Source organism: Onthophagus taurus, chromosome 6, assembly GCF_036711975.1.
Source record: "Onthophagus taurus isolate NC chromosome 6, IU_Otau_3.0, whole genome shotgun sequence".
Taxonomy (NCBI): domain Eukaryota; kingdom Metazoa; phylum Arthropoda; class Insecta; order Coleoptera; family Scarabaeidae; genus Onthophagus; species Onthophagus taurus.
The window spans coordinates 9,312,352-9,333,811 of NC_091971.1; the positions used below are offsets into that span (position 1 = coordinate 9,312,352).

Sequence of the window (21,460 nt, forward strand, 5' to 3'; positions counted from 1 at the left end):
TATGATATGATGAAACAATACGTTCAGAAGAATTTAACCTTGGAAGCGGCAACCACCTCCACACCAAGTGTCCGTTAGAACGGCTTCCATGGAAATGCATCATATTGATATCGAAAGGTGACCGAGCTAAAAGGATAATGATAGGCCTTTGTCAAAGGTATTTCAGAATCAGGACCTACGAACCCCTCTTATCTTGATATCTTAATGTCTCAGGTAAAGAATGTAACAGTGTTTTGAGAAGCCAAAATCGTAGAAAAAATCTGCTTTCAGATTATCGAAGTCTGAAAAAGATGATAGAGTATTTTATTCATGTGACGTATTCTCTGTTCGAGAAGAGCTGAGAGTGATCCAGTGCAATCTACATCACAGTGCAATCTACATGTTATGATAAACGCTATAACACTAGTCCAAGAACCTTGGATTTTTAAATCCGAAATAAATACCTTAATTACTACCAGGAAGTAATCCGTTACTAATTTGGCCTTGGTGTCACATGCTGACCCGAGACCACAACCTTTCAAGGAAGATTTTAACCTCTAGCGGAGCTATAAGCACGAGATTAAATTCCGACTGAAGCTGCTATAAAAGCAACCAATCCAGTTAAAAAAAAATATTCATCGCAGAAAAAGAGAGGATTAAGGAGATTTTGTGAAAAAGTCACATCTGCTATCTTAATGATAGCATTCAATATTTTCATTCGTTCCAAGATTTATATTTTGTGCCAAAACTTTTTAACATGAAGTCATTGATTTATCTTACATCTCTTCATTTTAATATAAACATGTTGGTTTATTCTCTGTTGGGCACTCTAATAACTCCAACTTTTCATTTTTAAACCACAGTGAATTCACGTTCAGCCTTCCCTGTTTTTATCTTATCAATCTCTTCCAGGTCTGTTTGAGATTGAATTGGAAAGCGAGATGTTTTACCTCAAATATATTTGAATGGAGTGTTTTGAAATCGAGGTTGAATCATAAAAATTATCTTTCAATATGGAAATTGGAGGCTTAAAAGATTCGGGAAAAACCAAAACCGCTTTTTTTAAATCGAAATATTTCGAGTCCTATTTTTATTATTTTTTTTCTTTTGTTTTATTACAATCCACATTTGACAAAATTATTCGCCTAAATAAACTACGAGGCATATTTTTACCAATATATATTGTAAAATAAACGATATCGACCGAAACAATACAGCTCTGTTTTCCACAAAATAATAAAGTTAAAAGCCAAACCTTGTTCGGTATTTTTCTATCAAGGAAGGTATTTAAACTTTATTTTTATTTGTATAGTAACAACACCGGAAAATTTTCTGTTTTCTTTTCACAATATCGCGCGAAATCTATGACATTATTTCTACAAGCTTTAAAATTTATCAATACATATTTTTTTTCTGAAAATGCTGAATGTGTAAGCGAATGCAATGAATGAATGTGCAATTTCTGTACATTTTAACAATAAAGTGATTTTTACAAATGACCAACATCGACTGGAAGTATCCTGGAAGGTGGACGTGCGACTTGAATGTTAAGCGGCAATCTAAGGGACATAAGATCACGTCCGAGATGTCACAGAGAAAAATTGAATTCTTTTGTACTGTCCGTTGTAAAATTTACCCCCATGGGTGGAGTGCTGCAACACTTTCTCGATCCTCTCTACTCCGAAGAATGAGATATGTCCAAACGTGATATAAGAACGTGAAATAACACTTCTGACACTCAGAATTATTCAATTAAATCTCAATATAACGGACTAATACGGCTTAAGACCTATAACAGAAACATTCGGGTTTAGTCGTCTTAAGAGACGTACGGCTAAACCCGAATATTTCTAGTTCGAGGTCTAGTGTTAGTTCTAGTTTTAGTTCAATGAAAAATACACAACAAGCTAACGCTGGATAACAACTAACACTAGCATTAGAACTAACACTGGACCTAGAGCTAAAAATATTTGGGCATTAGAACTAACATTACACATAGAACTAGAAACCTTTTGAAAAATATATATGAATAAAGTAATAATGCATAATGTAAAGAAATTTTAAAGTGTTATTAGGTTGAGATTGCGTTGAACGAAAACGTGTAACTCTCCCACAGGGATGGAATACAATAATTTATACCCTACACACACACATTCTCGTACAACTCCCACTCGGTGGTTCGATTTCACCCTATTATTGATTACGTTCATAAATTTTCGTAAACGCCCCGAAGTTGCATATAATTCATATCTCACGCGTAATTTTTCTTCCGCGAGTGTGCAAATATATATTTTTTGACACCTTTGCATCTCGTTAAATTTTTTATTCGTTCAGTTTTTCGTTGTTTGTTGAGTAAATTTCCATCAAACAGTTTCAATAAAACGTCAAATTATTAAATACCGAATTTGACTAAATTATTTAAAATATCTCTTTCAAAACGATGAGGATCAATAGTAATTTTCAACCGTTTGAATATTTGGTGCGGCGCAGAGTACATTATTACATAATCAGGCTCGTGGGTAATGTATATATGCGTATTGATTTTCGAAAAGCCGCCTGTATGGGAAACTGAGGATGAAAATTACATTTTTGACTCATTGTTTAGCAGGCAATTGTGTTAATATTTCGAAATGGTACCATTTCAGCCAACGGCGATTTCATGGTAAACGTTTCAGCGACAGCTCCCCAACGAAAACAAAGCGGGAACTAACACAATTATTTTAATGAAACTAAATGTTTCGATATATTGAATTTTTTATAAACAGCGTTATAAATTTTTTTTTAAATAATAATGTAAAGTAAACTCTCTTATTATACAAACATAGGAATATTTTATAACCCAAGGTTTGCATATAAATATTCGCATAAACCACCGTTGAATAAAAGATCCATTTTTATTAGACTTTTATATCGTAATAGTGTTCATATAAATTTTATGACTACCCAAGATCCCCACAAACTGGAACAATACCTTCATCACAACTTATTTTTATCTAAATCCACAAACAATAACCTACAAAAACAAAATGAGCAATAATGGATTAAAACTAGAGACACTGCCATGAGTTATTATAACCCAATAGTGAACAAAAACCTAGAAACAATCCTAGAATTCCAACAGCTTTTTATATCGCAGTGCAAACGAAAATGGCTTGAATGTGAACGTTTCGCAACAAGACGTGATAAGGTTGAACGAGGTGGGCCCGTTATCAATACGTGATGCGATTAGAAAAGTAAAGTCGAGCAATTTCAGTTCATTTCAGACTAGAGAGGTTGTTCGCCTGTTAATGCCCTCATAATTACCTACATTTAAGGTGATTCAAACACCAGACTCATCTTTATTAATCGAAAATCGATTGGAATTAAAAAGACCTCTTCAATTAAATAATTTCTTTTATGGTTTATATTATTTCTCAATGAAAATTTGAACTATTGTATGAAATGCTTTGTCATCGTTTGCGACGTAGCATCAGATCAATGTCAGAGCTTTCAGCTTTAGGAATTTCTCATTAAGCTCTCCGGGTATAGTACATTTTAATAGGAGACTTAAAAAGGGAACAAAGTTTAAGCTCGAGTTATCCCTGGGACGTTCATATTATCCTACATCTAAACTAATTTCTCAGAACACATACAAACAGGTAGTCAAAATATCCTTACAACCATTTAATAAATGAAACGAAAGTGTATATTAAAGTTGTAGTCTGCAGATTCTTTTAAATTATACTCCGTTTCCGAGTTCGCTGCTTCAACTCAATCTTAGGAAAGTACTCCTAGAAGTTGTCGGTTGTTCCGGAAGCATTTTAAATTACATTTACGTAGACTAAAAAGTGAAACAATATAGGATGTTATTTTATATTGAAATGAATTGAAAGAATTTAATTTAATAATTTTATCAGCATTATCATTTTTGAAAAAAATCTTAAAAATTCTACCAAATCTTATAAACATCGACTCATAAATTAGCAATTTGTAAATTTCAAGTTGAGTTATTGAAGAACCAACAATTAAAAATTAAAACAAACGATTTGAAACGTAACTCAAAAGCTATAGATTTCAGTTTCAACCTTAATCAACCATCTATAATTCATCACCTATCTATAGTTCCCTTGAGATGAGATAAATCCGACGACTGCCGAATGAAGACGTACGCTATCTCTGGACTCTATGGGGTGGTAAATTGTTTACCCATGCGTTGGAGTATCGATCAAGTTGGAAGCCGCGATGGTCCGAAGCGCACATGATGCTGGCGGGGTTGGCCTGGCTCTCTACTCACATCGGGAACAGATAATTCTACAGCCCTCCTGACGACCAGTTTACCACTGATCTGACCGAACTACCACCGGATTACCATATCTGGCGTTGGATACGACCCCCTATGCCGAGTTATCCAATGTCAATCTACTCCGTTGGTTATACCACGTTCTAATTGTGTTTCGAATTAACGAAATAAAAGAATATAACGTTTTAAATAAAATAATTAAATTAAAATATGATGAGGGTTTTACATTTTAGCTTTTCGTATAATTAAATTTTCTCGACATCACTGGACGTAATTTAGTCCTTGGGGTGCAATTTTGTAGAAATTTATTTTCTGTGACAATCACTGAGATTGTGCTACGGTGCACAGTAAATATCTGAAGTAAAACGAAAAAAATAATAATAAAGGACGCGCTGTTCACTTGGTTTCATATAATTTTTAAAATCTGTTAATTGCTAAAAGCTTTTAAATTAACATCGTTCGTACGTTTCTATTAACACGGAGAGCGTACATAATCTGCCGTCGACAATACGTCGTAATTTTAACGCGAATTCGTATAAATTAAATGTGTCACAGTTTACCAATGTGCGCGCTTTGTTTCACAAATAAAACATTACTCATTCATCGAGATGTATGTATATGCATTGAATTAAACAATAGACATCACAGTTTCAAATTTAGTTGCTATTGTTGAAAACTTTTCCATTTTGTTGTGATTTCCATTAAATCTAATGGAAGTTATTATAAGATAAATGTATGCGAAATCGACGTAACGGTTGAAATTCCGACCCGCACCTAACCCATAAAGCGCGTATTGGAAAAACGTCATCCGAAAATCCAGTAATACCGCAACACACAAAAATCGAACAACAACGGTGGTGGACGGCGCGGCGCATGATGAATGGCCGGTCCGCAAAAATTACAAAATTTCCACCAGTTGGTAATTTAATTAATCACGTGTCTGGAGTGTACCTGATGTGCTCGCATAGATGGGGTACACGTCGGCGTCGGTAATGAACGGAATAAACCGTTGATATATTGCCAAAGGGGGCTAAACCCATTTACTCGGATGGAACAATTTAAAATTCTCTTTAACGGGAACCTATCGAATCAAATGACAAATCTGACATTACCACTATTAAATTATTACCGCATTCGATCGCTTTATAACCTTTGACCCATAACATCCACTCCAGATTTCCCTTTAGTAATATTATAACTCAATAATACTATTCTAAATTCAAAAGTTAATCACCCGGTAATATTAAACCTGGTAGGCCCGTTCGTGACGTCACGTATAGGTAGGCAACTAATATTTCACTCTTTATATTAGCAAATGCTTAATTTATTCTATTCGTGTTTTGTAATATTGTTAGTTTGGGACTAAGGTTCATAATATAAAATAAAGATCTTGATCAAAAACATACAAATAACAAAAAAGTATCGCATCTTTTGTAACATTGAAAATAAGAGCAAGATCTTGACGAATGTTTTTAAGTAACTACTGCCATGTCTCAGCAAGGCGACGACTTAAATCTACCATATATTGTGATATCTTACAATATACACTGTGTGTCATTAATAATGGGAAATATTTTAACTGGAGATACTACGAATCAAATAATGACCAAAAATAGCCTTATTCAAAATAGCACCGTTTTCGAGATAAAAGTCCTCAAAGTTCCTAAAATTTCTCATTATTAACGAAACACCCTGTATAGATGAACATACACAGAGGCCATCTTCTCATTTTCCTATTGCAATACATTTAATCGACTTGGTTCATCTTTTCTAGCTTATTTCTCTTCCATCAAACATGAGCCAGTGCAGTAAAAGCATAAACCTGTCACAATTCATGCAGACATTATCGTATCAAACATATGTCTGGCAGTTGGATAGTTGATCCTTTTTACAGCCGAAAGAATCAAAGTTTGCAAACAGAGCCTGTAGTGCTTCTTTAATATACTGTTATATTACTATATTTAGTATCACTACAGGCTGATTTTTTTACTAGTATCAAGTTGAGACGGGATTTCTCTTCTTTCAAGTCTGCCTTAAATACTCCAATATGAAGAATTTGACTAAAAAAGGCAGTTACCCAACATGGCATAAAAAAATAAGAAACACCTACACAAAAACATGTTGTTATCCCCATTGGTATTATAAGCTACAAAAAAGTCTGGCTTAAATAACCTAAAGTTTAATACGGAACATAAACCTCTCCCTAGAAATCCAATATATTGTTTTTCCGACGTGGGACAGTAGAACGTAGGATTTTCATCTGGACAGGAAAATTCTGCGTTACCCTATCTACGAAAAACCCAAGGGGATGAAAAAAAATGGACCGGGAACGTGGGTGTGGAAAAGATAGATGAAAAACAGACGTGTGTGACCGCACTCGAAATACAAGATATATTTTAGCAAGACCTCATTTGTTGTTCCGTTATATCTTATTATCGTGGGCGAATAAAAAGTTCATTGGTTCCTTGAAAAAGTTTCGTTGGAAAATTTGTTTTCTGTTAGGGATTGTCCTGATCGATTTTGCGAACAAAAAATAAATGAGATTTTTTTATGGGTTTTCGATATAAATCCTGTCCTTTTATAGCTTTCGTCAAAAATTACATGTTACGTTCAATTTTATGGTTCCATTTTGGTAACGCAATTTAAACAGACCCTTTATCAAAATATATATTTTCTTAAATTAGTAATTTTAAATCAAAGGTTTTATAACGACATACATTTGAAGTTGTAGGAGATCGGTAAACATTACAAGCACGTTTTAACGATGAAAAAACGTTTTGTTTACATAAAAACCTGCTCCATTTCACATTCAAATCCATAATAAGTGTGGAAAACGCATAACATACACGTTTTAATTCCAATATGACGCTCACGTTTTTACCGTTTTTCCGGTACTCGATTGGTTGTACCGTGCTTTGAATCGTTTGCGTGCTTTGTGGTTTGTAGATACAGGAACGGAATTAATTGCGATTTATGGTGGCAGTGTGTATACGAGAAATTCAAAATTATTACTGGTTTAATTTATTTCCCATCGTGTTTTAATTTAAACCACTTTTTTTCTGGATATTTATTATAACAGCGTTAATCATTCTTGTGTTGCTAAAATCATATACAATGTCCTTCCTGGATTTTCCATTCACTAACCAATTATCTGATTTTACACTGTATGAGGTAATCATTAAAAGCGGTTTCATAATAGCCAACGAACTGAAAATTTATAATGCCCGTAAATTACAAAGAAATTTTTTTGGTGAACACAATTCACAAAAAGAAATCTTTTTGTGCATTGTTGGAATTAATGTAAAACAAGAAATACAAATTATTTCTTATACAGAGAACATACTAGTGGAACTTATGTTAAAGGAAATGCAATTTGGCACAATGAAGCTTGAGAGTTGGGGCCGGAAGTAACGATGTATCGCTGTACGGGTAGCAGCAGCTACACCATAAGGGATAATCTACAATATCTGTTGCCCTTAACGACCGGCCGTTCCGGACGTTTCCGATCCTTTTTCAAAATCGTCCAGAGTGGCTCCTGAGGAGCAATAGAATCGCAATCGATACTTCGATTCGCACACGAAACTGCCGTCGTAACGCAAGGACGTGTCAGATTGAAAAAATAATAAGTGATCTTGCTGGATTTAATCTAGGTCATAGAAGAGGATAAGGGTCACGACGTATTCAGGTTAAGGGGTATAATTTTATTTTATTTTCTTCACCAATATTTACAAAAATCCCCAAATGTTCGATTTGATTTGCAAAACTAATTTTCAACCGACCCACAAACAACGTTCTTTTCTAACACGTTGACACTATATCAATCCTAATGGGACGTGCCATTGCAGTTCGCGGTTTGCAGCTCGACGCAATTCGTCTCCGTCGAAATATTTGCATGTGAGACTAGTAGGTAGTACAGCGACCTGCAACATCGGCGGACAGTTTCGCCGATTAACGAGGTGCAGGCAATAGGAAATGCCCGCTAACAAGAACGGAACATATGCGCATTATTAATGGCGCGTTTCAACAAATGTTCCGTACCTCGCGTCCATTTTACCATTAACGCGACGGTGGTTTGCGGCTACCGTAACGGGCACGTTAATGTCATCCACCGCCCCAAATAATTATCTATCGTACTCAAAGGATATGTGGAATAGCGTCCCAGTCTCGCTACAGAAACTCAGACGAGATTATATGTATTCAAGTGAGATTCCTAAGCCGATGAACCAAATTACTATTTCGAAATCCTAGATAATACTTACATTATAAGTTTAGATCAATGTCTAATTAACTTATTGTAAAGTGTATTTGAAATCTCGGACGTGGAATTTTAGGTACTTGTTGGTCGTAATTACCATGATTAACAATTTATCTTGTGAATTATCTGGGATCGTAGAGTGTCTTGAAGAATTTTTCAGTTACTCAGGTTCTGCAGACTCTGTCAAATCTGGAGTGTTTGAAATGGCTCTAACACACTCTGACTTTCTACTGTTCACCTACTCTGCAATCTGGCTTGCTAAATAGTCTAAAATAATTCTGAAATAGAGAGTGTAGAGTAATTTTGAGGTTTGAACTAGTTATTATAAGATAGATGTAAAATCCAGGATGCTTTGGAGTATATTTGAGGCACTCTGGAAACTCTAGAAACACACTCTGAAGCCTCACGAATACCTTTGAACCACTATATAGCAACTTTGAGCTACTCTGAAAAGTCAGGAATTGTTCAGAAGGAGTGTGGTTAATGTACAGAAACTGCGACCTAGTCTGAAATGTTTGAAACGAGTCTAAACAAATATAAAGTAACACTGACCTAATCTTGGGATACCGGAGTAACTCCTTTATTTCATAATTTGGTGCCTTCACTTTAGTGTTACAGAATATCATTGACATTCGAGATAATTTGGCGTACATTATGTTTTTAAAAGTGTTTTACATGTTTTACAGAAAGTTTGGAATGATTATATCACACTCTAGCGTAACTCTTAGCTACTCTGGAGGATTTAAGATAATTGTTGTCCAGTATAGTGTCACTCTGAATTGAGACAGTACCATCCAGTGATGCTCTGACCTATTCTACAGTAAGTATAAGGAACCTACAACAATTTTGAATGACCTTGATCCGTTACCTATACAATATTACCTCTACGTTGCGCTGTAGACCCTGGAGTGACTCTGAAAAGTAGTTCTTATCTATATTAAAAACTTCCTGGTATTAAGTATTTGTGAACTGTAGTAAGAAGGAAATAATGATCTTCTGCGGGATGGGTAAGAAGCAGTTCATAATAACGTCAAGATGCTAAAAGTAGCAGTTTAACAGTAGAAAGCCCATGACAGGAGCAACGACGAGTTCCATGAAGATTATAATTGCTAATAACTGATGCCACGAATGATAATTTTTAAACATCTTTCACTCCTCCAAAAATAGACATACATATGGCCGAAGTAAACCGTGAGGATCCACAAAGGGACCGCTGGGGCCTAAGTGCTTTGGTTACACCACCTGTTGTTTAACCAACCTCACTTGCTCTTGGAACTACATACATACATACATCTGATGCCACTTCAAGTACTTAATAGAATACACTCATCGCATTTGAAAACATAAATAGTCACGATCACGTATTTATAAACCTGATCCTTGTATGAAGGCACTTTAGGATATCACTTCGGGATGATTCCTGCTCACTCTACAATCAGTCTCTGATAAAAGTCCAAGTATGTCCCCACCCAGCCTTTGAACGAATCATCTTAGGAAGGCTTCACGCCTTATCCTAGGGGAGAGGTGTTGCTTTTTGTCTCCTTTGTTTGAGAGTCAAAAATCAGTATACAGTCTTGAGATGCGAATTTCTTAAAGTGAAATTTAAAATATAATATGTGAGAGTTAAAATATGATTGATATCTTGAATTTTTCTTAAAGGATTGACGTTCAAAAAATCGTGATATCTTTAGTATCCTCTCCTTTATAGTGCGTAATAAATAGTTCAATCAATATAAGTGGGTGTGATAGTGAAATAAATTTGCTCGAAGTCGTTTGAATAGACGAACGGTTAAAATGGGAGGAGTGGGTCGTTAATTCTGCACGCCGAGGAGGTAATTGATTGGTCGTTTTGTAAATAAAAATTTGCCTGCAATGGCTAGGAGGGTTTTAAGTACTTTTTCTAGACTTTCTAGATTTACCACCCGCATAAATTTTCTGTGAAACACAACCCAATTAATTGCGGGTAGAAGTTGCCTATTCAGAATTATTCTAAAGACTAATACAACTTATTTCTTTAATATTATGAAAAGATTTTCTTTCCATAAAAGTATTGATAAATCATTATCGATAAGAAATATTTTGAAGTCACGTCGTCGAGTGCCACAACAAAGTTCCTAAACAATCATATATTTTATTCAATAACTCCGAGATTGCAATCTTTACGATCTTTCCCACTGGTGGCGCGGTAACGAATTGCGGTAATAAACATTCTCCACGGCCCCTCATAACTCCTTCCTGTGTACCCGAGATGGTGGCAGAGTCGACTTCGAAATATCGTACTCATTGGGGGGTTGTAAAAGAATATGACGTATTTATAATTGACCACATCTCGAATAGTTCACCAATACTTTCCATCAGATTCTGATTCGTGTAATGGTTCTTATACGACTCCCTTTTTGGCCATAATAAAGGATTCTCTTTTATCATCACCATAAGATCTTACCATCTAACTAGGTCAAAACATACTTTATTTTACTAATAGTTATTAATAAAGAATTAATTTTCAAATATTGCTTCTTATTAACCAATAAAATCTAACGATCTCCCGAGGACATAAAACTGATTAAAGTTGTAAACTGAAACTAGTTAATTTTCGTACGATATTTGCTATGTGCGAAGTTTTCGTGTACCATCAAATAGCAGCGGGTTGTCTGGCAGATCGTAATTCATCTACAAATCCTGTATATTCCCTAAATTCGTATAGAGAGGAACCCCGTGGAGGTACACGTGTGTACTTTCCGCTATGTATGCAATAAATTGGATGGTAGCGCCGTTGTGATATTCCTCGTTGCACTAAATAAACATATGCTAATTATATGCATTGCGACGGTATCATGTTAATAAGAGAGGGATTCGAATTTTGTTTACGAAAACGATAGGCATGAAATTCCGTTTTGGTGAGGATTCAATTCCATTGTACTACTCAACCAACCTTCCATGGAGAGGTAATTAATCAGGCTTTAAACCAATAACTGTTTAGATCTCGAATTACTTGACGCTATAGAACTATAAGATCCTATTAATACTAGTATTCGAATGTAATTTCACGAATACGTCCATCCTATTACGCAGCACAAACCGTATGTAATAAACGTAATAATTGATTATAAGTATACATATATTATTATAAGATAGTGAAGGGAAACGTCAAAATGATGAAATTGTCGAAATTATGTCTGTCGTTAGTCTGAAAGACGACAAAGAACACAATGGTATCAAAACTTCGATTGATGCAAAACAAAGTCCGTCCGTGGCGGATGGTTCATATGGAGTAACAAATGTGCAAGTAGAATCTGATAAATCCAGACCAGCTACGGCAACATTTTCGGCCAGTTCGATCGTATGCAGGATATGTCAGACTCATTCCGCCGATGAGATCCTCATTTCACCATGCAACTGTAAAGGGACGTTAGCTTACGTTCATTTGCCATGTTTAGAAAGATGGTTGAACCAAGTAAGTAGGACATATTGCGAATTATGCATGTTTCGATACAATTCGATTCAAACCCAACGATACGGATTATGCGAGAGTTTAAGAATTTGGATTCGCCATCCTCGCAACAGAAATCACGTTCAATCGGATTGTGTCATCGCAGCACTTCTTACAACAGTCACAATCGGTCTTATAGCCGTTTGTATTATGGGAATGCAGTATTTTGTGCTTGAAGCGAAAAAATTGGGTATTAATCAGATCTGGACTAAGGGATTCGTGTCTGTATTTTTATGTATCATTTTACTTGGATATGTTATCACCTTGTATTTAATGATCAAAGATCAATTTTTACCCTGGTACCATTGGTGGAAGACTACTGTTGATGTAAAATTACTTTTAAATCCTTCTGTAACAATGATTGAAAAGCATTCGACAAACACGTAATAAGTATTATTAATAAATTTATTTTGTTTTTAATTATTTGTTATTTTTAATCGAATAAATTTTAATAACAAATTTATCTATTTCTTAATACTTCAGTTATTTTCGTTTGAAACAACAAGTTCAAAGTTCAATTATAGTCTGTGTTTGCAAGGCCAATAAAGATTAAGAAACAACAATATAAACAGGTATGTCTAGGTGCGAATACGAACTATTTTTAAAACAATCGGTTTTAACCCAATCTATTTGTATTTCGCTAAAAATAAATAACTTAGTAACAAATATATAAATTATTTATGAAATTTCTTTAAAAAATCATTCCTCCAATAATCTAATGTACGCATCAAAAATGTTTAAAGAGATGAACGCAAACACGTCGATTTATTATTAGACCAGAAACTGATAGTAACCCGACGAGTTCGTGTACGCAGCACAGTTTATCGGAGAGACACATTGTGTCATCTATTTAGTTCAACTTTTAAAACGTTTGCGAAGTATCATCAATCAATCGAATCAATTGCAAATACAGTATTTTAAGTGATTTTCTTAGAACATCGCGACGCTTTAACGGTTCGATTTTAAAGTCGGATTTGAAAGCAGCGAAACGAACAGCACGTGAGTTAATTTGAATTGTAAAAATCTTATTCTTCCATTATTTTATTTGTCCTACTCAGCATAGCGCAGTCGTTTAAGTTTCGTTTCGCGATAACACCTCGCGAAAATATTTAGAGTTAAAAATAAACCCGGTTGCATCCGAGTAGTGAATTCCTTGCGCTTTAACCTTAATCAAGAGTACGTACAATTTCGATAAGGTTTATTAAATCACATTTTTAATTCAAATTATCTTATTAATATAATAATAAATCAAATTTTCAATAACAAATTCGATGAAACATTCCACAACATTTTTTATTATACCCTTAAATATTATATACAAATCAATCGAAAATAATTCCTGTTGAATAATTCAATACTTTTATGTTTTCAAAGTTTTTCACTTTGATTGCTAAAATTTTATTACAAAAAATTTCTCTATACAAAACTGATTGGAAATATGAGTACTGTGACCAATCCAATTTTATTTTGTACGAAACAAACGTAAAAAAACATTCATACAAAAGTCCATTTCGAAAGATAACATGTTAATTTAAAAAATGCTTCCAACAAATCCATACGTAACGGGATTTATCGTTGTACATCCCCAGTTGAAAACTCTCCGAGAATCCCGAGGGACGTTTTTATCTCCCACAAACAAAAAACGTTGTGGTCAGAAAACCACTACAGCAACACGAATGTGTACAGGTGTTTTTTCTGTTTCTTCTTGGTCCATTTAAATTAATTGTTCGATTTGTTGAATCAAATTCCCCTTTATTGTGTGTTACCCCATTTACTCTTCACCATCAGCACGTTAATTAGGTGTAGAAGACTTGAAATATGCTCGGAAATGCGGCCTCGTACCCAACCAATTTAATAAAAGGGGGCCTGGCTGAACTTGATTAGCACTCACACCGGGTCCAATAAAAACAAAGCGCCCCCCAATTAAGGTGTTTATGCAGGAATAGATTACGCGGTCGTCCTACGAGCTTTACGGCCACTTTCGGCAATTTACATACATACGAGGTTTGCATATTTAAGTTTTCACAAAGTACAAAGTACGAATCGCATAAATGTCGGCGCTTCTCAAAGTTATAACCGGTATTAGATTTTCGAATGAGCTGCTACCTCTCAAGCTTTATGCATTGTATGCAAGTCAGGAAGATTCCTACAATATATTCATGTACGATGTTATAATCTTATTTAAAAAATATACTGTGTTACTATGAATGAAGTAGAAATAATATACAAAAATAAATTTGTTTGAATAATTAAATAAGCTACATTGTACAACATTCCACTGTACATGGGAAAAATTTGGGGAGAAATATAACGTTAAAGGTATACATGTTGACTTGTTTCCATGTTCCATGTTACATGTTTCCTTCTATGAAGTGGAAATCTAGGGCTTTCCTTGACTTTCACCTAAATTAACACGAATGACGATTGTCTTTTTGAATATTTAAGATATGCACTATATTGTCTTCTTCAACACAGTAAATCTCTTTTGGGTGGGTTAACAAAATTAGAAGTTGTGCAAAAATGTAAACACTTCTTGTTGATTGTCCATTCTGTATCTTAATCGAAAGTAATACCTCATTGGTATTTGGGTTGGGTTGGGTTTACGTCGAGGTTGTAAGCCAACCTGCTTGTTGAATGCTTGGGTTATTTATTTATTTATCTGGTAGAAATCTTTCTTTTTTCTTTAAATTCTTTTTGTCGCATATCCTTTCTATGCTACAACAAAGCTTGGATTACTCACCTCTTCTGTTATGGATGGTAATGGGATGAAACCTGTTGTTATCAGAAAACTAATTCGTCTAAATTTTAACGAACAGATTGCCAAAGTTTCAACGTAGATTTGGAACAATTGATTCAACTCTTAGTTCCATTAAAAACTGAGGAACAATTACACCAAGATGTTGAATTACTTGCCAAGATAATACAGCATGCAATATTTGTTTACGATACTACATTACATCTGCAAATTACATCTATAAACCAAATTAATACTAAAGCAACAAAACAGAGCGAATATATTTCCTTACAACATACTCAGTATCTACGCAAACACAGCAAAATAGCTGAAAATAACACTTAAGGCAAAACTACGTTTATACAATCCACAATATAACAACATTCTTATATTTCTTTAGTTTCTGTTCTTATCGGTTTCATTTTATTTGGTTCTATGACACGTTTTCTTTAATCTAGAAAGTATTCTTATAAAAAACACGTATGAAGCTTTGCAGCTATAGTTTTAGATAAAATCATATTGGCAGAAAATTAAATTAGGAGCTTTTGTAACATTTTGTCATGAATATGCTTCCCATCATTCTCAAGAAGTCATTATCTTGTCGCGGTTGTCAATGCTTGCTGTGGTGAAGTATGCTTGTGGTTGAGGAAAATTGCTATTTCATCTTTATTGATTAATTCCTTTATATCCCAAGTTACAGGTATTATGTACCAAATTTTTGGCCATAATTTGTAAATGATATACTATGTGTAAAGATCACTTTAGAAAATTTTGTATCCTTATACAGGTGCATATACACTTTCCTTTTTTCTCAAGATACTGTTATTTACAAAATTATATTTTTATATTGACAATTCACAAATCTTCATCTTCCTTTCTGGCATCCATAGAGATTTTTAAAAAATTGGTTGATATTTCAAGGTATTATCACTTATGCCATTTTTTGTATATCTGAGTTCGGGAGAATATTGGCAGAGCTGAGCGATCTCTTTTCCTCTATTAGGAGCATCGTATTGTAAAAGGAAAGATAATATAAATACATGTATATGGTAAATAAATATACCCAGTAATTTTAACACATCTGTACTTTTAAATCGAATAAATAGATAGAAAGTAGTCGTCCGTGATCCGGATTCGCTTAGCACTTTACGAAGCACTCCACTTCCATACAAATTGCCAGCAAGAAGGAAGTACCTCTTCTATACACACGATATTGCGTTAAGCTGAAATAAGGATCCAAGGCCCAAGCTACTATGGAGATCAAAGCTTCGGTGCTCTGATTGGGTTGGAACGTTTACGCGGCGGAATATAAACGACCGCTTTAGGCCGGATCGCTTTTCAATTTCAACGGAAACGACACAAGGCAAAGAAAAAATTTCGTAACGAATACATTAGCAAATAAATGCGACATTTTCATCTTTGTATAATTATTATCGGTTTAAAGGGGATATTGTTTAACGCGTATGTGTTCTCTCCCCCTCGGTAAATTATCATATTGTAATTTTGTCTGTCAACAAGTGAAACGGGCGCGTCGTTTCATGTAAACTACATCGACTTCCGGAACGTTCAAAGTTATTCGGGTCTATATAATTTAACACTTGGTTCTCTAAACTCAACAACAATAATAATACGTAATTGTTAGTTTCGAAACATTCAAAAACTAACGGGTCATCAAACTAATTAATTTATGTTGATACAAACACGAAAGGAGTTTTTAGAGCAGAAAATTATATTATACAGTGAATTTTAGCTAAAATGCAATATAAAAAAGTATATTTTCATAGAAACCAGGGCGGCCTACTTACTTTGTCCCACATAAAATGCAACATATCTAAATGTTTCTTGTTCTAGGTCTAATGTTAGTTCTAGTGACAGTAGTAGGTAGCTCTAGTTAATATAACATATCACCAATGCCCACTTTAACACCTCTTGATTAATTTATCCGATAGATAAATTCGCGTTCTTATCAAATGAGAGAGCTTAAAACCACCGTAACCATGGTAATTATCTCCCTTAGTTAGTTTATCTGGAGGATGGTAAAAGTGGACCTAAGTTGCATATTTTTACTGAACTAAAATTAGAACTAACACAAGACCTAAAACTAGAATCATTCGGGTTTAGCCGTCTTGAGAGACGTGCGGCTAAACCCGAATGATTCTAGTTCTAGGTCTTGTGTTAGTTCTAGTATTGCACTAGCACTATCGCTAGAACTAACACAACACTTAGAACTAGAATCATTCGGGTTTTTGAGTCGTTTGAAATTTTAAAGGATTTATATTTAATATATACATATTGGTAGAAATCTGTTTAATAAATTTATTATTTAATTTTATATTTAAATTAGATTAACAGGTGTGAAAATTTCCCAATAATATGAGAGGATTATTTTTTATGAAATCAGTTCCGTTGCGTCGGAAACACGTGTGTCCTTAGTTACCCATAAAATTGCAATTAATTAACCAAATAAATATTCTACAATTTTAATTAAGCTCGTATCAATAATTTATAAAACCTGTTAGTTACACGAAATGCATTTATTTATTGTAAGCGAATTAACTCGTTTAAATAAATTCATTCGAATCAATATCTTTTTTATTACAACAGCATTTTTTAATTCTCTTTTAATACAAATAAAGTGTCTATATACTATTCTAATATTGATTTTTATTTATTCATTACTGTTTGTACAATTAAATAAATTTTAGTTTCCATAAATATTATTGTGATGAAGTTGAAGCTATTATTCGAAACGCAGTGTTTTGAATAATTTGAAAATGAGGTCATTTAACCTTGTATTTTTCAAATAAACAAATTACAAAACAAGATAATTACGGCTCAGTTGTATCGTCTAAATTTATTTATATAAAAAGAACTCCATGATAACGACTCCAATTAATGTTAAGGAAATATACTCAATTAGACAAAGAAAAATGTATATTCCAGAAATGCAAATCTTATTATAATAACATATTTCCTCTTGTTTACCACAAAAAGCAAAGTTTATCGTTACCAAGTTCAATAACTCACTGACATTTAAAAGATAACCGAAAAACACAAAAAATAAAATAAATAAAAAATACAACGTTATCTCACATTTTTAGTTATTTGTCTCGACACAGTCTGCGTATAATATCATGTTTTAAAACATATTTAAAGAAATCTCTTTCAAATTAAATTCATTCGGCGACATGTTCCTTACAGGACACAAGATGCCTCCGGGAGTTGGTAGTTCCGCGCATAAGAAAATTGAAGAACCACCAAGCGAACTAAAACGAGAAGACATCATTATTCTTGATGGTGGATTTGCATCGCAATTAAGTTGTCATGTTGATAAACCAATCGATGGTGATGTTTTATGGAGTGCTAGGTTCTTAGCTACCGATCCAGAAGCTGTTATTGAAGCACATTTGGATTTTTTGAGAGGTATGTCTTATTTTTGATTAATAATATTATACAATTCAATCGTTTTTGTTGGCATCTGGTGTTACAAGCAGTATCAATCCAGCCGATCCATACATTAATAATATTTATGGTAATCAGCATGTAGCCCGCTTAATTCATCCATAGATGCCCACGTAATCAAAGAGGTTTATTGAGACTAAAGGAAAACTCTTGAGTGAGTAATGTCCATCAAGATCAACCAAGGATCGTTACAGGAATGTATCAAATAACACGACTAGTACAAAAATAGTAAGACTTAATTAAGTAACGCGATAGTTAGCAGTTCAAGAAATGCTGAAAAAGTTAAAGTCGCAAATTTATAATATAGATCTAGAACACCTAGGGAGCAAGTACACACAGCACACCAATATGCACATACTACTACAACGAATACTCAACCAGAGATTTTCAGAATCTAAACAAAAGCAAGACACATTGGTATCCTCTGAGCTAGCACAACAAGCCAAACTTTTGTCACGAGATTAAATGATGCAGCTTTGGAACCTCACAACTATAGATGGAGTAAACCAAGACGTAGACCAGAAACAGATCTAATTTTTTGTCCGGAAGATCCTTAATCTAATCATAGTAAAACTGATATATCGACTGCGTGGCCATACTTAACCTAAATTTACAAATAACATTGCAAAAAAGAACGAAACAAAACTAATCTATTAATAATTAAATAATTGTCACAGTATTGTTTATTATTAATTCATACATAGGTGTTAATATTGCTTTCTGGGGCGATTGTGTTTCAGCCGGATCGAACCTGATAATGACCAACACGTACCAGGCGAGCGTCGGGGGATTTGTGCAACATATGAAAATGACCGAACCGGAAGCTTACGAGTTAATCAAGAAATCCGTTGAATTAGCCAAAACTGCCGTGAGGAAATTTCAATTGGAATATCCCGAATGTCGTAAGTATTACGATTTCAATTTACGAAGGATTATAAAGTGTTAATAACTTTATTAACTAAGATTAAATTAGTTTTAAACTGATTTAAACGAACTTTCGAAATGAATTTCATTTATTTTTCCTCTTTATTTTAGCGCAGCCTTTAATAGTCGGTTCGGTGGGACCTTATGGTGCGTCTTTACACGACGCGTCCGAATATACGGGATCTTACGCTAAAACAACGTCGGTAGAAACCATGAGAGATTGGCACAGACCTCGAATAGAAGCTCTAATCGAGGCCGGTGTGGATTTATTAGCGTTGGAGACTATTCCTTGCAGGATTGAAGCGGAGATGCTGTTGGATCTGATAAAGGAATTTCCGAATGTCAAGGCTTGGCTCGCATTCAGTTGCGCGGTGAGTGTGTTACACAAAGTAAGGGTTTGGAAAGATGGGTATACTGGGACGTAAAATAGGGTAGCGAGAGAGAATAGGGATAAGAGGTATACGGTAAAACAGCAAATAGACTATGATAGGTTTCGAAGTAAATGGGGTGACAGGTTATCGTGTATTCGATGCATGCACACTTCATAAAGATCTGTGCTACACAATATTTTGTTTAGTTTTACACACAAAAAATCCGTTTAAAAAAATGTTACATTCATTTTAGCAAGACGGAAAATCAATAGCTAATGGTGAAAACTTCCAAGAAACCGCCCGAAAGTGTTACGATTTAAATCCAAGACAACTGGTGGCGGTTGGAGCAAACTGTCTAGCGCCGAGACTTGTTGAATCATTATTCAAAGATATAAATAAAGGACGAAGACATAAACCTTTACCTCTCATCGTGTATCCGAATAGCGGCGAGAGTTACAACGTGAACCAAGGGTAATTATTTTTCATTTAGGTTTCTTAGATAAGAGTTCTTATATTTATTTTATTTGTATAGATGGATTAACAGAGATAAATGCGAACCGGTAGAGCAATATATTCCTCTTTGGTTGGATATTGGAATAAGATGGGTTGGAGGATGTTGCAGGACCTATGCAACTGATATCATGATGATAAGGAATCAAGCAAAAAGATGGCAGCAAAAAAGACTGGTGCTTACTAATGCAAATCTTAATGAACAAATTCAAATTGGGTTCAACAAAGAATTAACTTGCTCAAATTAACGATCTCTATAGCTTTTATTATAAACTCAAATTAAATCTAAAATAAAACTCTAAATTATCTTAAAAAACTTTATTTATTTAAGTTGAGGAAGCTGAAGCAGGAACAGTAACAACACCTCCATTTCCATTAGAACCACTTTGCGCTTGTCGCGAAGTCGGTCTCCCTTGCATATGTTTAAGTTTTATACGATCCAACTCATTTACTCTAGATCTTGCATGTTCCAATCTATGCCAAGCCATTTGTAACACTTTTTGTGAAGAGTAACCAGATCCTTCATGAGGTTGACCAGTTGAAACTTGTGTTAAATAATTAATTTGCTCGGTTAATTTATTTTCAACGTTCCCCAATGTCTTTAAAAATGTATGCGTGTGGTTTTCTGCTTGTTTCAAACTCGATTTATCTTTGCTTAACTCCAGAAAAACTTGTCCTTAAAAAGTGAGGTTAGTTTTCTTATTTAAAGTTTTTTATGCCATTTAGTCTTACCGGCGCTATGTAAACAAGTTATTATATCTTTTTCTATAGCATCTAACGTATGAATTCGCTCCACAGCAGCGGACATAGTAAATATTTGTAATAATCTAAATGATTAGAAGACGGCTTTTATTGACAGAAGTGATAATAACAGCTGTGAAGATAACTGTAATACCAACGTCAAAAAATTATTTAAATTAAAATTATATTTATAAATTAAAATATATAGAAGAAATTGTAGCAATCAAAAAGAAAGGAATAATAGAACTTTATTGTTTTAGAATATTTTTTAGCTTCAATATCGAATTAATTTTCTAATGTAAGAAAAAAACAAGTGTGAAGTTAACGCCAAAAGCTTAAAGTTTAAACTTCATTTTTGAACAAATCAAACTAAACTTTTTGCTTATTTTGGTTTAATTTATAAGAAATTATAAAAATTGTAAACTATCTTTTACATAGGGTGACATCATTTCAAAAGCATTTCTGATGCAATTATACATGGTAATTTTTTAAAAGCTAATATACTTCACTGTCTATTAAAGCTTTTATTCCATTATTATAGCATTAAAAAAATGATAAATAAACTGGTATAAAGTAAACTAAAAAAGCTTTTTTCATAGGGTACATAAAATCTCTTAAAGTATAATATGTGATCTAATTTTTCAAGGTGATTTTGTTTGAAAGCTAATCAGCTGCCTATTAAAGCTCCTGTTTGATTATTATAGGATGCTTTTAA

General features: G+C 33.9%; 3 protein-coding genes across 5 annotated transcripts; 2 read left to right on the forward strand and 1 right to left on the reverse strand.

The window, feature by feature from the left end:
* Positions 1 to 11,342: 11,342 nt before the first annotated feature.
* On the forward strand, positions 11,343 to 12,423 carry LOC111428037 (E3 ubiquitin-protein ligase MARCHF3-like). Of its 2 annotated transcripts, none has more exons than XM_023063436.2 (2): positions 11,343 to 11,593; positions 11,645 to 12,423. In XM_023063436.2, the coding sequence occupies exon 2, from the start codon at positions 11,686 to 11,688 to the stop codon at positions 12,388 to 12,390; it is 705 nt and encodes a 234-aa protein (XP_022919204.1). In that variant the 5' UTR covers positions 11,343 to 11,593; positions 11,645 to 11,685; the 3' UTR covers positions 12,391 to 12,423. The 2 variants fall into 2 exon arrangements, with proteins under 2 accessions (XP_022919204.1, XP_071052454.1); XM_071196353.1 differs by having other exon boundaries at positions 11,649 to 12,423.
* A 358-nt stretch (positions 12,424 to 12,781) lies between these two features.
* LOC111427704 (homocysteine S-methyltransferase-like) lies at positions 12,782 to 20,320 on the forward strand. Of its 2 annotated transcripts, none has more exons than XM_023062946.2 (6): positions 12,782 to 13,002; positions 17,939 to 18,160; positions 18,940 to 19,101; positions 19,235 to 19,494; positions 19,748 to 19,965; positions 20,027 to 20,320. In XM_023062946.2, the coding sequence occupies exons 2-6, from the start codon at positions 17,947 to 17,949 to the stop codon at positions 20,250 to 20,252; spliced, it is 1,080 nt and encodes a 359-aa protein (XP_022918714.1). In that variant the 5' UTR covers positions 12,782 to 13,002; positions 17,939 to 17,946; the 3' UTR covers positions 20,253 to 20,320. The 2 variants fall into 2 exon arrangements, with proteins under 2 accessions (XP_022918714.1, XP_022918715.1); XM_023062947.2 differs by lacking the exon at positions 12,782 to 13,002 and adding an exon at positions 13,094 to 13,179.
* LOC111427706 (mediator complex subunit 11) lies at positions 20,308 to 20,882 on the reverse strand. Its single transcript, XM_023062949.2, has 2 exons — positions 20,737 to 20,882; positions 20,308 to 20,680 (listed from the first exon to the last, which is right to left on the reverse strand). The coding sequence occupies exons 1-2, from the start codon at positions 20,810 to 20,812 to the stop codon at positions 20,331 to 20,333; spliced, it is 426 nt and encodes a 141-aa protein (XP_022918717.1). The 5' UTR covers positions 20,813 to 20,882; the 3' UTR covers positions 20,308 to 20,330.
* Between the last annotated feature and the right edge of the window lie 578 nt (positions 20,883 to 21,460).